Below are 15,019 nucleotides of genomic sequence, written 5' to 3'. Positions count from 1 at the left end.
AGCATAGCTCCTCTCTGAAGACTATTATTTCATTTAAGGAAAAGTGCAGCTAATTGTTGAGACAGGAAAGAAACTCATCTCTGAAAGATGCTTCATTTTTAACCCCAGTTTTCAAATTACATCAGCATAAAAGAATACTTGTAACATGGAGCCTTTTTCAGTATTCTAAAATTTGGTAAATATTAACTCTATCAAAGATTCCATAACAATTTATTTCCCATCCAAGGCAAGAAATTGTGCATTCCCTCACATTCTCATAATCATTGAGCACCATCTGTTAATTCTTTCCTAAATTGACAGGTACACTATATATTATTGAATCCATGTGTAGTTTTATAATTATGAGTGATGGTGTTTTTTACATGTACCTGTATATCTGAGAAATTACTTTTTGACATTAACTTGAGTATTTTCGGAATGCATTAATATCTCTGCAGCCTTCCTTCAGGAAAAATGTTTCCTAATATTGATGGAGCATTGAGGCCAGTGGGAGCATATTTCTTTACTTGTCAACATTATTTTCTAGACTAAGCTAAGATGAACTTGTGTTCTACATAAGAGAGATAAGCAAGGCATGAAAGGAAAGGTTAGTGGGTTTATGATTTCATCTCGAGGATCCTGGATGAATGACCACAGGTGTTTCAAAGTCAATTATAACTCCCCAAAGATGACAGATGTTGAGCACAATCGGGCTGTAATACTTGGAATCTAGCCTTCACAGAACTAGTGATACTCAGAGGACAGACTTTAGAACTTCACACTTTTGGCTCAGCCACTTGTCTATATGGTCTTTACGATGCTTCTTGACCTGCTACCTCCCACTTTCCTCTCCCCAAGTTAAATAGGAGTTGTAGCATTGAAAAGTAACTCATAGAGTTCTTGTAATTACTAGATGGCATAATCATTATAAATAAAATGCTTAGCACAAACTTAGGCATAGGGTAGGTTCTCAATAAAGGTGTGTTATTATTACAGTGATTGCAATATAATAATTTCATCCATGACCCCACGCATGCTTGATGATTAAGCTGAGCCAAGAACTCCTTTAGTTTGTTTATAGCACGGAGCCTTTTTCAGTTCATAGAGTAAAAGAACATGCTGATTAGCACCGTGTTACCTTCATGAAACAATATATTGACATATGAAGTGAAATTAAAGTAAACAACTACAGAGAATTGTAAGTTAGGCTCATAAAGGGAATCCCCAGGAGGAAGATTCTCCATTCCTTTAAGTAAGTGATTCTCATCTATTTGCTCCTCCGGGAAGCTTTTAACAACGTGTAAGCCCAGGTTCCATATACAGAGATTCTGATTTAATTGACTTAGGTGAGGGCTGACTTTGATATTTCCTAACATGCAGCCAAACCTGAGAATCTCTGTATCCCAGTGACTTGGAAATGTCAGTGCAATGTTTCTCAACAGTGTGGGTCAACATCACCAACAAAACTATGGCGACACTAAGGCTGACTCTTGGCCCCAGCATCAGATTTAATTGATCTTGGATTTAAGCGAGTCATTGGGATTTCTAAATTCTCTGCAGTGATACTAATGTTTCTAAGATTGAGAACCACTCAGAAAGTCTATCGGTAGCATATCCCCACCAATTTTCAGGAGCACTGGGATGGATCTGAAATGTATTTATTTTTAATAAATGTATCAGATGCTTCCATTATATATATTTCAATATAATTGAAGTAGAGGCTAACAGGTAGTCATGTTTAGAAATCTCTTCTACAACATCTTCTTAGGATGAGAGGGATTTACCTATATGTCAATAGCTACTCCACTGTTGTGCTGGTTGAGTTGATTTTTTAAAATTCCTATGTAGAACTGTTATCTTTTATCATTCTAATTAAACATTGAGGTGATTTCTCTCTACTAACCAAAGCTAACCAAAGCAAGCATACTCACACATTCATTTCCTCTCGTCTTCTATATGACATTCCTTACTTAAAAAGTGTTCCTATTTCTTTAGCCTTCTCTTTACAGGCTAAGGACACTGCAGGTCCTTCTGTCCCAAAGAAGGGCTGATTCCTGTGTGCCCCACACCTTCCTTTACAAAGAAGGATGACAGTCAAACTATTACATTCTGGGACCCTGACACTGAACCCTGACTGATGTAACTACCACAATGGAAATGTTATAAACCAATGAACGAGGATTATTCATTATTCATTATTACAATGTCAGGATCCCCTGTTCACTAAGTGACCACTGGATGGCTAACATTTGCATAGTATGGCCATTTACAAAGGGCATTGATGATCTGATTTACTCCTCCAAGAACTCTGTGAACTACACATTGATTGTATCACTCCTATTTTACTAATACACAGAGATCAGAGAAGTCTCACAATTTGGGTAAATTCACAATTGTTGTAGCCAGAATGCAAACCCAAGATGATTAGATTCATTGCCTTTTGCTTTCCAGAATATATATGAACATATTGAGAACAGCACAATTGGTTTAATAATACCCTAGTTTAATAATAACCCCGAAATCAAAGCGTGATTATTGTTTGGTTATCACACAGTAAACTCTGGAAGGATTCTTTGTCTGCTTGACGCTCAGCCCTTTGAAACAGGCAGGTAACTCTGATTTGGAAACATTTCAAGAAACCAGTACAGAGGAGAGAATGTGGTATTTTGCTGAGGCCTCTGAAGCCCCACTTAACCATCTTATGGAGCTGTGTTATTGGGTAGCACTAACCTCCTGCTCTCCTCTCTTGTCAGGTGTGCCAAAGAACCTGAATTACAGTGGCGTGAAAGAGCTCATCCTAGCGGTGGATGGAGTGCTGTCTGTACACAGCTTGCACATCTGGTCTCTCACAATGAACCAAATAATTCTTTCAGTTCATGTTGCTGCAGGTCAGTGAGTTTTGTAAACACTCTGGACAAAATTTAGTCCTTGTCCTGTGAAGTCAGTAATTTTCCTCCTTTTGCAGAACTGCCTTTATTGTCTGTTGTCCATCAGAACAACTACAAAATGTTTTGTCTTCCCAAGGACCTTGGAAAACCTCTTATAAGTGTTGTCATAGAAACAGCGATATGATATCCCTTGAGTCAAGTACAGAGGAAAGAACAAAGTCTTCGATTCTGAACATTGGAAGTTCAGCAATTCCAAGACTTAGATTCTGAAATTAGGCTTCACCTGTTTTGAGTTGGTGCCCTACCCCTAAAACCACAAGGATGAATTAAACAGTAAATCTTCACAGAGAACCTTTTATGTATAAAATGCTTTGCCTGGCTCTGAAGATGGAAAAATGGAGATACGGGTCCCATCTGTAAGGTTCTGACCAGCTAAAAGAGAGGGTTAGTTGAATGAAATAAATGGAGGTGCCTTTACTAGATGGTTACAAATTTTACAACCTAACCATGTGAGATATTTCTTAGGGTTTGGGTTTTTTTCCCCTAAAATTTCCTCTCTGAAGTGAAAGGTGATTTTGTCCATGACATGTGCTAAGGCTGGGAACATGGTTAGTAGGATGTCCTTCTTGACCTTAGAAGACAGCTTGAGCCAAGGCTGTCAGGCTGCTAAATTATAACTCAAGAAATTACTTAGAGGCAGGACACAGGAAGGCTCATGAGCTCACTTGGGAATTGTGCTTTCTCAGAAGTCCTCATCTTCACTGAGAGGCATAGATCTAGCTCCAGGGAATTTATAGTCTCAACTATACCAATATTTCACTGCAATGCAAGAATCCAGTAAACAATCTGTTTACTACAGAGGGAACTTTATAGCCTCCTGATAGCATTCAGGACAAGAGAAAAGATGGCAGCCAGGGCTGCTGCTCTAAGAAAGGTCTGTGGGGAGCTCTAAATGCTTCCTGTTCCTGTCGCTGGCCTTGATGTAAGTTCTGATTAAATAGAAGGGCTGCAACATCCTGGTCTCTGGGGCCTGGTGAGCAGGATTTAATATGAAATTGTTATGCCTTGACTTTCTCTGGAGCTTCTCTTTCCTTCTACACACAGCTCCTAGGAGAGTTGACCCCTGAGGGAACAGCAGGTAGGGTGAGTTCCCATAGTGATGGGATGCTGGGGTGCTTGGCCACACTAGAATTTCTCTTTGCCTGGTGTGCATAAGTGGGGCTCTTTGTCAGAGCCAACCTGGTTCCTTCTGAGTGCTCCGCTCGTGCTCCACACCACTAGGTCAAAGACAAAGTACTCAAACTGGAGATTTAGCAGCTGCTCATGTGTGTGCAATCAATGCCAATCTCACTGCGGTTCTTTATCAACAGCAGCCAGCCAGGACAGCCAGGTTGTTCGGCGAGAGATTGCTAAAGCCCTTAGCAACAGCTTTACGGTGCACTCGCTCACCATTCAGATGGAATCTCCAGCCGACCAGGACCCTGACTGCCTATTTTGTGAAGACCCCCGGGACTAGTGCTGTTACCCTGTCAGCTTCCCAAATTTGACAGGCCATATATGCTGCTCCGCAGTTTCTAGAACATAAGAAATAAGGAGCAGTTCTGAGAAATTCATAATACAGCACCATGCACATTTTATCCTTTATTTAGCTCTATCGACCATGAATGAAGATGCATTTACAGTCAACAATCAATTGGATTATAAACTCATCAGTCACTGTGTTCAATTATAGGTATATATATATATAGACTATTCCTGATGGGGGCTGAGATAACAGCTATAGTGTAACCATAGGCAATACAAAAGTTAATTTCCTTTCAAAAACACATCACAGGAATGAGTGGGCAAAGGAAAGCCTCATCAGAAATCAGTGACAAGGAAAAGAGTCTTGAAATTCTCCCAACACAGAAGAAGAAAAATAAGAAAAGCAAGTCAGGGTAAGAGAAATATGGAGGCTTAATACCCCATTAGAACTTGTCTCTCTCACTAAGCTTAATAAGATTTGATGCAAAAATTTTTGATTTTTGCCTATCAGCATTATGGTTGACTCAGTGGGATAGGAAGACCTTCTTCATCTTGCTTATAAATTATATTGTCTGAAAATACCAAATTATATTTTACTTCTCTGTTCAAAAGTTCTGGACATCTGAAAAATTGTAAAATAGCTGCATTTTGTGTTTTTCTATCATATGACATAATAGCAAATGAAAATGAAGGAACTGAAAGGGAGAATACTTAAGTTACATGAAAAATAGTGTAGATGAAGAATTAAGATAACTCAGGTCTTGCATAGTATTTATGAAGCACCAATTATTGTCCTGAGCCAATTAGAGTTGTCACTTCTTTTCATTGTAATGAAAACTCTGGGAAACTGGAATCAATATTCTCATTGTACAGATAAAGACATTAAACTCTTAGAGGTTGAATAACTTAACCAATACCATTTATGCATGCACTCAAAAAAGTTTCTTTTTAAAAATAAATTTTCTTTGAGGTAACATTGGGTTATAACATTGTATAAGCTTTGGGAGTTGAGCATTGTATCTTGGCACTGTAAACACTATACCCTATCATCACCAGAATTGTAGATTTTGCCTGTCATCATCCACTTGACATCCTTTACTCCTATCAACCACCTCCCCAACTGACATTTTCCCCAGCATCTGTTTTCTGCACCCACAAGATTTTTTTCTTGCTTTGTTTCTTTATATTCCACATATGAATTTATATAATTTTCTTTCTCATCAGATTTGTTTCACTTAGCATGATACCTTCAAGATCCAACTCTGTTATTTGCAAATAATCTGATCTTTTGTTTTAATAGCTGACTAGTGTCAATTCATGGACACCTATGTTGTTTAAATGTCTTGACTATTGAAAATAATGCAATAATGAAAACAGTATTACATATATCTTGTCATACTAGTGTTTTTGTGGACTTTAAATAAATATCCAGAAATGGAGTGACTGGATCATATGGTGTGTCTATTTTTAATTTTTTGAGAAATGTCCAGATTGCTTTCCATATTGGCTACACCAAGTCCAAGTTCATTTCCCACCCAAAAATATTTTCAACTACAGGCTATGGTTTGAGCACTGATGAACCAAGCTAATATGGTCTCACCCTCATGGAGCTCTTTCCCTTTTGTGAAAAGATAGGTATTTCACCAATAAATACCACCAAGAATATACAATAATCTGGCAACTGGTATGAAAGAAGATAGGCTGATTCAATGGCAGGAAGCCAGTGGAGATTCTTGATGAAGAAAAACATTCAAATTGAAACCCGAACCAAAAAAAAAAAAAATAGGTGATATTTAAATGAATTGTAGGAGCAAGAAGCATGAGTGGAAACCTTGAAGAAACACATGGTGCATTTGAAGAATTGAGTGAAGTTCTTTGTGGCTTGAAGGTACTGAATGAAGAGATTTGAAAGACTTGAAGCAACAGAGATAAGCAAGTTAGAACTGAGCTAAAAACTGTGTCTTTCATTAAGAAGCCCATCTATGCTTTCTCTCCAAACCATTTTTTTTCTGTTTCCTTTTGACCGAGTAATCTGCATTGTCAATCAGTCATTTCAGAAGTACATGCAAATGAAGAGTCTACATTCTTCAAAGACTGGGATGAATAAATTGCTGAGCTTAAAAGTAAAAAGCTGATAATGCTTCCATAACGTATCCTGTTCTAGGGAGCACTGCCAATGTGTAATGTCTCTGCACAAGAATCTGCCTAAGGAGAGAGAAAACCTGAGCTAAATTAAGTGGCTATGGGCCAACCTGGCAAATGACGCTACCCCCAGAGAACCTGAGTTATACCAGTGGCAAGGAAACATGAAGGAAGATGGGAGGACATAGTTGAAGCCAGGAATGTTATGGTAAAGAAAATAATATTAAAGACAACTAGAAACTGGTTTTGATCCCTTTCTGCTTCCTTATGAACTATCACCTTGAGCTATTAGTTTCTGTGAGCATCAGTTTGTCATCTGAAGATGGGGATTTTCATTATTGTCTGTTGTTTTCTATTAAAGTTATGTGGGGCAATAATTAAATATGGGTTTTGGGGGGCATGAAGAAATGAGTCCTCAAGACACTCATTTCTTTCTGATGGAAGGAGACATCTGAACCTAATCTCTGGTGTTTTTCTTCAGTCTTTGTGGCAGATAGCTGTCCTGTGCACTATAAGAATGTTTAGCAGCACTATAGGGCTCTGTCTACCAGCTGCCAGTAGTACTCCCAACCTCCAGGTGTAGACACACACACACACTCAGCTTCTAAGGGGAGAAAGGAGCTTCATTGGAGAATGGAGACTTGGAACTTGGGATGGCTGTATTTCGATGAGAAATCAATAAAATAAGAGGAAATGACAAATAACTTAAGGCTATTGCTTTCATGTGAGGTCCACCTGGACTTTCCAGGTACTCCATCAAGGAGAAGGGCATATTTAATATTACTTGTCTGAGACGAGGATATTCTTTGGGCCATGTTTTATTTCTAGACAGTGTTACTGTGTCCTGCACTCAGACACATGCTCTCATTTTCTTCTCTTCTTTCGCTCCCTCTTCTTTCCCTCAGCAGCGTGTGTTTCTTTGATTCAGATCCAAATCACCTTTGCTTTTCCAACTCCTGTGAGCACAGAACTGAGTGGGTAAGTTAGACCAAGACCTTCTGTAGATCTGGCCATCCATTTTCCTTTTCCACCCTCTGTGCACAGCGAGAAATGAATGTGTTGGTCTCAAGATTGAGATTTAAATAGGAACGAAATAGACTGTGTCTCCTAAATATCTTTTCCTTGTTAGAGGTAAGACTGAAGCTTGGACGATGAAGCTCACTTCAGCCTTCAGCCTGAGTCATAAAACAGTTCACAGGGTTACTTGAACCTGATTCAAGCATTAAGGAGGTGGTGATTTGATTTGTAATCTGCTATTAATCTTTGCATGGCTACATGTTGTCTCCAGGGAGAAGAAGAGCAATTGTTAAGGCAAGATTCTGTTATTCCAAATCCATGATCGTTTATCACCATCTTGCCACCGTTCAAATTTCAATACTTACCTCTAACAAGGAAAAGCTATTTATGGAACACACAGTCGTGCCCATGCTGAATATGTTGCCTGAGGTGTGAATGTCCATCTGACAGTAGGAACACGGTCACAGGTGGTCTACTGTTTTTTTTTTTTTCCTACTCTAAATTGGACATGTTTATTGCTAGTCAGAGAGGTCTTCATCACTAATCTTTACTTTCTTAGCACATTTTGGCAATAAGCCCTTCCTATCTTCAATTTTTAACCTACTGATAGTCAAACTTAGTATAATCACTGTTTAAAATAAAATAATGCCATCTGTCAGAGTGCCAAAGCACTGGGACCAGCTAAAGAGTGGGATGGTAGAAATGCAGAAATCCTTAAGAAGAATCTATAAAACATGCTGGTTGACCTCAGTGAGTTTACACCATGGATAATGTAAATATTTACCTTTAAAGAGAAATAAAGTGGATGCAAGTAATTGACTAAGCCTGTGAACACGATCTGAACACCTGCTTTGTGCTGGCATTGCACCTGACATTGGAGGTGGCAGAGGAATCAGCCACAGTGAGCCTTCCAAGTTCCCACTGCTAGGCAGTGTCATCTATGGAGAGGAAAGTGACATAAATGTGTGCTAGCTTCAGTGGGTCTGCTCTGGAACCTGAACTTCTGCCTTTTAAAAATAACATATCCAGGGAAGCTCATGAAAAACATCAGAGTCTAAAATAACCTCAACCTAAAGAGATCAAGTGAAGGATTCTCTCTCTCTCTGTCTCTCTGTCTCTGTCTCTGTCTCTGTCTCTGTCTGTCTCTCTCTCTCTCTCTCTCTCACACACACACACACACAAATACCTATGGTATTAACCTGAGTGGGCGTGACTTGGGTGAGGTATGTAGAAAGCATAGAGAAAGTGACATAGAAAACAATGTTGTGTAGGCTTGGCCACTGAGGCAGTTTCTCATGGAGTGACGATTCAGCGGGCTGTCCAAGCAGATGAAGTAAATGGCATTCTAGACAATGACAGTGCAAGTCATACTTACATTGTGTCCATTAGTTTTCCATTTGGAAAAGGGAAAATACAAGGCAAAGGCAACTTTCAATTCTGTGAGTCTAGAAACCTTAATTTTGTTACTTTACCATTATTAATACTATTGAATTATGCCTCTAATGATGTCTCTGGTATTGTGACATCTAGCAGGGTGCAGGAAACCTAGCAGGCATTAATAATTGTTGAGGCGATGACTCTGGAAACACATGTCATTATTTTTCATTTATATTTGTATTTTTCTGAAAATTTGAGTGCCAAGAAAACAACGACCTTGACTGAGGAGGTCACATCTGTGCCGTCTCTGCAAATCAATCAGCACCACTGAAATAGCTGCTTAGCATTCTGCTGAGGGCTTGCCCTGCTCAGTGGAGAAAAATAGACTGGCCCCCCACCTCAGGAAGCACGTTCACGTAACCAAGATTAGAGCTACTGAGGTACTTACTGCCTCCTGTCCCATCCGACTCTCCAAATGGGGGGGGATAGTTCATGCCAAGTCATTTCTCCTCCTCCAGGCCTGCTGAATGGTCTATAGTCCAGTCTTCCATATATCATGCAAGCAAAAACACTTAAACATACCTAGCCTAGTATAATTGTTTATTTTGACTTTTTAAAATCATGTTTGTTATTTACTATCAGAAATGCAATGAATGCTAGATAAACATACAGGGGGCTATCATGTCAGCCACATCTGCTATTTCTCTGAACTTCTTCACTCAGCTGGAAACGTCTGGATGGTAGATGTTTTTGTGATCAAGTGCAAGATTCTGCATAGGGAGTTTTAAGAATGTGAGATGAATGAACAGAGGCCATTCATTCCTTTTGAAGGCATATCTCTTCCTTTGCTTCTTCCTTGGCATAGCTGAACACCAGGCCCTGGAAGTGACTGGCCTCATAGTAGAATTCTTTACTTATGGATTTGTTTTCTCTCTGACAATCAAGACATTATTGACTTCAAGGTCTTCCAAAGCAACATGCTTTATTCCTGAGTCACTGAAATCAGAACTTCACCACCCTCCACACTTGACATGTGTCTCTACATCCAGTGGCCCATGAAAGAAATTGATGCATCCCATATGATCGATTACAGGTGGGAAATGGGAAGGTTGAAGGACATGACAGAAAGAATATTTCTACTTTGAAATCAGCTCTTTAGTTATATTGCCTGGGCTAGAATCTTAGCTCTTCATTTTATTAGCTCTGTGACCTCTAGTTAGCTACTCACAAACTCTGTTTCCTAATCATAAAAACCTTCCTATTCAGATATAGGAGAATTTAATAAATTAGAACACTTAAAGAGGATTGGATATGTAATAGCATTGTGTACAAATGAGTGTTTGTGCATAAAAAGACATATATTTTCCCAACTTTAAAAAATTCTGAGCCATCGACAAAATTCCCACAAGAAAGTAGCAAAATTACTGGGGAGAATTAAAGTCCTTTCTCTCACTTGGAGTAACTGAGTCTTGCTGAGATAAAGGTTTTTACTGAGAGAGCATTAGTGAGGGAGTCGTGGATTCATTAAAGCAGGGGAGGCTTTTTCTGAGATGCTCTGAAATTTTCTACTTCTATCTTTGAAGTAAAATGGTATTAATACCTCAAAGTGCATTTATTCACTAAGTGTAACTGTCCAATTCAATGGAGACAGGTCATAAAACATCCAGACTCTTCTTATTCCTTGATCCCCTTCCCCTCTCCCCTTCAGTCCAAGACCAAGTTGCTTTATCCATGTGCATTTTCTTATTCTGCTTCTAATTTGTCATTGGCATATTTGAATTATTTACTTATCTGTAAAATTTTGCAATTCAGCCAAGAACTTTAGCATTGGTGTCAAAAGCAAAAAACAAAAATGAGGTCTGGTCTGAACATGCACGTTATACAGAATCATGGAGAACACTGCTCTCCCCACCCAATGGGATATGAGTCAGAGAACTCTACAAAGAGACAAACTTCACTCTCTGCAATTAACTTTCAAGTACCTTTTGGAAATTAGTTTCTCTGTTCACCTCCATGCATTCCCTGTTTTGGATCCCAGGGCAATCTGTTTAAGTGACTAATTACAGAAATCATTAAAGGCAGCAAGCAAATGTTGTCTCTGAATAACCACATCCCAAGTTTTACAAGTCCTGCTTAGTGTGACAGTGATGAAACCATGCAACAGTCCAGCGCAGGCGGATGTCAAAAAAAAAACCACCAGGTGACCATATGTGGTTCGATTTCCTAACTTTCAGATTTCACACTTAACGTTACTGGGCACCTGTTTAAATTCTATTTTAAAATGTTAATGTATGTTGTTTAAAACAAGATCAGGAAAAAGAGAAAGATTGGGTTAAATCATCATTTTATCACCAAAATTGTGGTAAAAAATGTTTCTCGTAGTACCAGTCTGGACTGTCAGAGAAAATAGTCATCCACTCTAAATCTTTTCATGGGACCACATGAGTCCAAGAGAGATGAAGTTAATCTCTAAATCAGGATCACTTTTGAAATCATCCTGATTACCTGTATGAAACACCAGTGTGGGGAAAGGTGGTGGTCAGAGGTAATGGTCCCCTTGACAGTTGTGTAAAACAAGCTTGTGCTTCGTCAACCATAAAGGCCAGGAAGTGATGGAAGCTATGGAGCTGTTCACACCTCTTGGCGATGTGTCAGCTAAGGCCAGGACACAAGGTGTCAATATAACTGCCTAGCATTTCCTTTCTTCAAAGGGATGCTCCATTGCTAACAACATAATTGACCTATTCGCACCCATTAAAACCATGTGGTTGTTGTTCACAGTCCAGTGGTATCCTAAAACGTGATTTCCTTAGATTTGTAGCGTTTACAAATATCTGGAGGTATTACAGAAGAAGAAAGCACACCAGCTGCACTGAAGACATTGTAAGCTACCATGGTGAGTGAGCCTGGACAATAGAATCCGGCTCAGATTACTTTTGGGGTCTTGTTTGAAGTTGAGCTGCTTTCTTCAAGTAAGAATAACTAGCAACTTAATGACCTACTGTTCTGTTTCTTACCCATTTCTTCCCTGTTTTTTCAAAGATAGAGATTTCATTTGGCATATACATAGGCTTTATTAATAAGAATTTATGTTATTGTCCAAATTTGCCTCAGACGGAGCAGATAGTCTTCAATCAGAAAAATATGAGTGTCCTGTGTTGATATTTCTTTAGAGCAGTATTTTCTATGAATAATTAATAGCCTAGAAAGATGAAGCCTCTTTTTTGATTTTTACTTTCTCATAGAGTTCAGCACCTTGGATGAATTTGGATGGGGAAAGGACAGTTCAGGTTTCCCTGGCTCAGTAAGTTCTAAATTCATAAACAAGAAGCAGATTCTCTTTCCATTTGATCTCCAATTTGTATAAACATAAAATGGGGACTATTTCTGAGACTCTTAGATTAAATCATATATAATGCTGCCTAAAAAGAAAATTCTGAGGCCTGATGATGAAGTACAGCTGATGAGGACATTCCACTGTCTTCCCCTTCCTCTTCCTCCTCCTTCCTAGTTCATAGCTTTTAAACACACAAGAATTTACCCCAACTATGGCTAAATATGTGTACAATACCAGAGATACTTTAATATAGAGATTTTTAAATTTTTATTTATTTAAACATCCTTGTTTATTTTTTCACAATCTAGGGTTTAACACACAGATTTTGAAGTAAAACTCTAGTCATCTACCTTGAATCTTTTCATTAATGCATCTTTTCCACTTATTTTATTAATATTTATTTATCAACTATATATCATGTCCAGTGTCAGGAAGTGCAATATTGTTTTATGAATGTTTATATTATTCTGGATGATTTATTTACATCAAAGTTTGAGAAATGTCTATACATAACTAAACTGGAGACCTAATACTCATATGCTAGACATTAGCTTTGAGAAATAAACACACCTGCATTGTTTTTCCCTTGAAAATATATTTCATAAAGATATTCTGAGATGCAATCAAATCATTTCCTGATGAAATTTTACTGCATGTTCCAGAACTCGGCGAAGTATTTTAGTTCACTTCTTTTCTCAATTACTGAGTTGCCAGTTCCTCTCTTTGTACAATAGCAAACATGAGGGTTAGATAGGCTTGAAATGTTAATGCAGACCTCCCTGCGGTTAAAGCTCAGTACTGCAAGTGAGCCACAGCCACTTCAGTGCAAGTTCGATCCCCAGGCCCGGAACTGACCCATATGGCACAACAGACCTCTTCTGTCTCCCCTGCTGCTCCTCTCAGCAGTTTACTTTGTTAATCTGTTTGTTCTGCTCCCCACTCTGTCTCTGGTGAATCCTCTCACTGCCTCTGCACCTCTGGCCTGTACCCTAGTTCTGTATGAATAAATAAATCTTAAAAAAAAAGTAGTTAAAAAAAGAAGTGTTAGTGCTGGAACAGAGAAGAATGAAATATTTATGAATAAATTTAACCACATAAGTGGAACTCTGTACACTGAAACAGGTATTGATGAAAGAAATTGAAGACACAAATAAAAGATACCACATGTTCATAGAGTGGAAGAATTGATATTGTTAAATGTTACCTACCTCAATGAAATCCCTATCAAAATTCCAAAGATGTTTTTCTCCCCTAAAAGAAAAATTATCACAAAATTCACAGGGAGGCACAAAAGATCCTGAAAAGTCCAAGCAATCTTGAGCTAGAAGAACAAAGATATAGACTCCATACTTCTTGATTTTAAAATACATCACACCAATGTGATCTAAGATGGTGGACTGGCAGCAAGCAGCCTGGAGTCACCACTTCCTCCACAGACACAGCAGACCAGCATGAATGAGGAAGCAACTGTGCTTGGAGAAGAACTAAGGACTTAGTGGTCAGCATCTCCACAAGTAGCTGAGAGAGAGACGACTGACAAAGGTAGGAGAGTCTGCTCGACAGTCAAGCCAGGAAAGATACGGGCATGGCGAGTGGCAGCTGCTCCTCCCTACCCAGACTCCAAGCTCCCTGGGTTCCTGGCTCACTGCAAATGGTCAAGGGTTTCATGAAGAACATTGGCTCCTGGACAGGCATGGAGCTGATACACATGGGGCTGTGGGTGACTAGTTGGGTGCTTTCAAAGGGCACCAGTGCCTTCCCATTGGGCTCTGAAAGCATCTGAACAACATAATAATTATGCAGCCTGTGAATTCCCATGGTGCCATCCTGTACCTAAAACTCACAGTCCCACAGGGAAAGGGCACCTGCAAAACCTGCTGAGATTAGAACTCTGCTACAGTGAAGGGATCAGTTAGAGTTTGAAGCTACCAGAAAAGCACCACATGGGTCTGTCTTGACCTGCCTTGACAATATGGTCATTGCAGATCCTTTCCTTATACCAAGGGAAGCTTATGCCCTTGGCAACCCAGAGCAATGGCCTCCACACATACCATATCACCTGTTCTTCACCTGTAGCCTGGGTTCATGGACCATCAGCCCATGCTGACTTTGAGTGCCAGTCATCCTGATTGGTGATGAGGTTTCCACCAAAACCCAGCAGAAAGCACATCATTCAAGGCCAACACTCTAGGTCAGTATAACCTACAACACAAGACTATGACAGAAGAATTGGGAAAAACAACAATCAAGCTTAATCTGGAAATAAGGCAAGACATTAAACAGAATGAGAAGACAGAAATATTGATCAAGAAAAAAAATCTTGGAAAAATTCCTAATGCAACGAATTAACCAAACTACTAGAAGAAGAAACCTTCAAAACAACATTCGTAGTGAGGTATACTGAATTTGGAGAGCAATGAATGAACAAAATAAGGACAGAGATGGTATGGGAAAAGTCACAGAGATAAAGAATGAAATAGTTGTATTAAAACATATACAATAGGGTCCTCCCTGGTGGTGCAGCGGGTTAAAGCACAGCACTAAGAAGCTTAAGCCACTTTCGCATGAGTTCGATTCTTACCTGCCCCAGAGGTGACCACATGGCGTGGCACACCTCTTCTGACCTGCCCCGCTGCTCCCCTCAGCAGTGTACTTCCTCAATCTGCCTGTTCTGCTCCCCACTCTGTCTCTGGTGAATTCTCTCACCCTCTGCATCTCTGGCCTGTACCCCAGTTCTGTATGTACAAATAAATAA

At 39.3% G+C, this 15,019-nt stretch overlaps 1 protein-coding gene across 1 annotated transcript in view; it reads left to right on the top strand.

Annotated features, from left to right (window-relative positions):
• SLC30A8 (solute carrier family 30 (zinc transporter), member 8) overlaps positions 1–4,399 on the top strand; it is a 31,408-nt gene extending 27,009 nt beyond the window's left edge. The window contains exons 7-8 of the mRNA XM_004679626.2: positions 2,733–2,867; positions 4,238–4,399. Of these exons, the coding sequence (XP_004679683.1) occupies positions 2,733–2,867; positions 4,238–4,383 (281 nt within the window). The 3' untranslated portion in view covers positions 4,384–4,399. The remainder of the gene's footprint in view (positions 1–2,732; positions 2,868–4,237) is intronic.
• Positions 4,400–15,019: the final 10,620 nt, after the last annotated feature.

This window comes from Condylura cristata, unplaced genomic scaffold, assembly GCF_000260355.1.
Source record: "Condylura cristata isolate star-nosed mole 26May11 unplaced genomic scaffold, ConCri1.0 scaffold00009, whole genome shotgun sequence".
NCBI lineage: Eukaryota > Metazoa > Chordata > Mammalia > Eulipotyphla > Talpidae > Condylura > Condylura cristata.
This window is presented reverse-complemented; position numbering and strand designations above follow the sequence as displayed.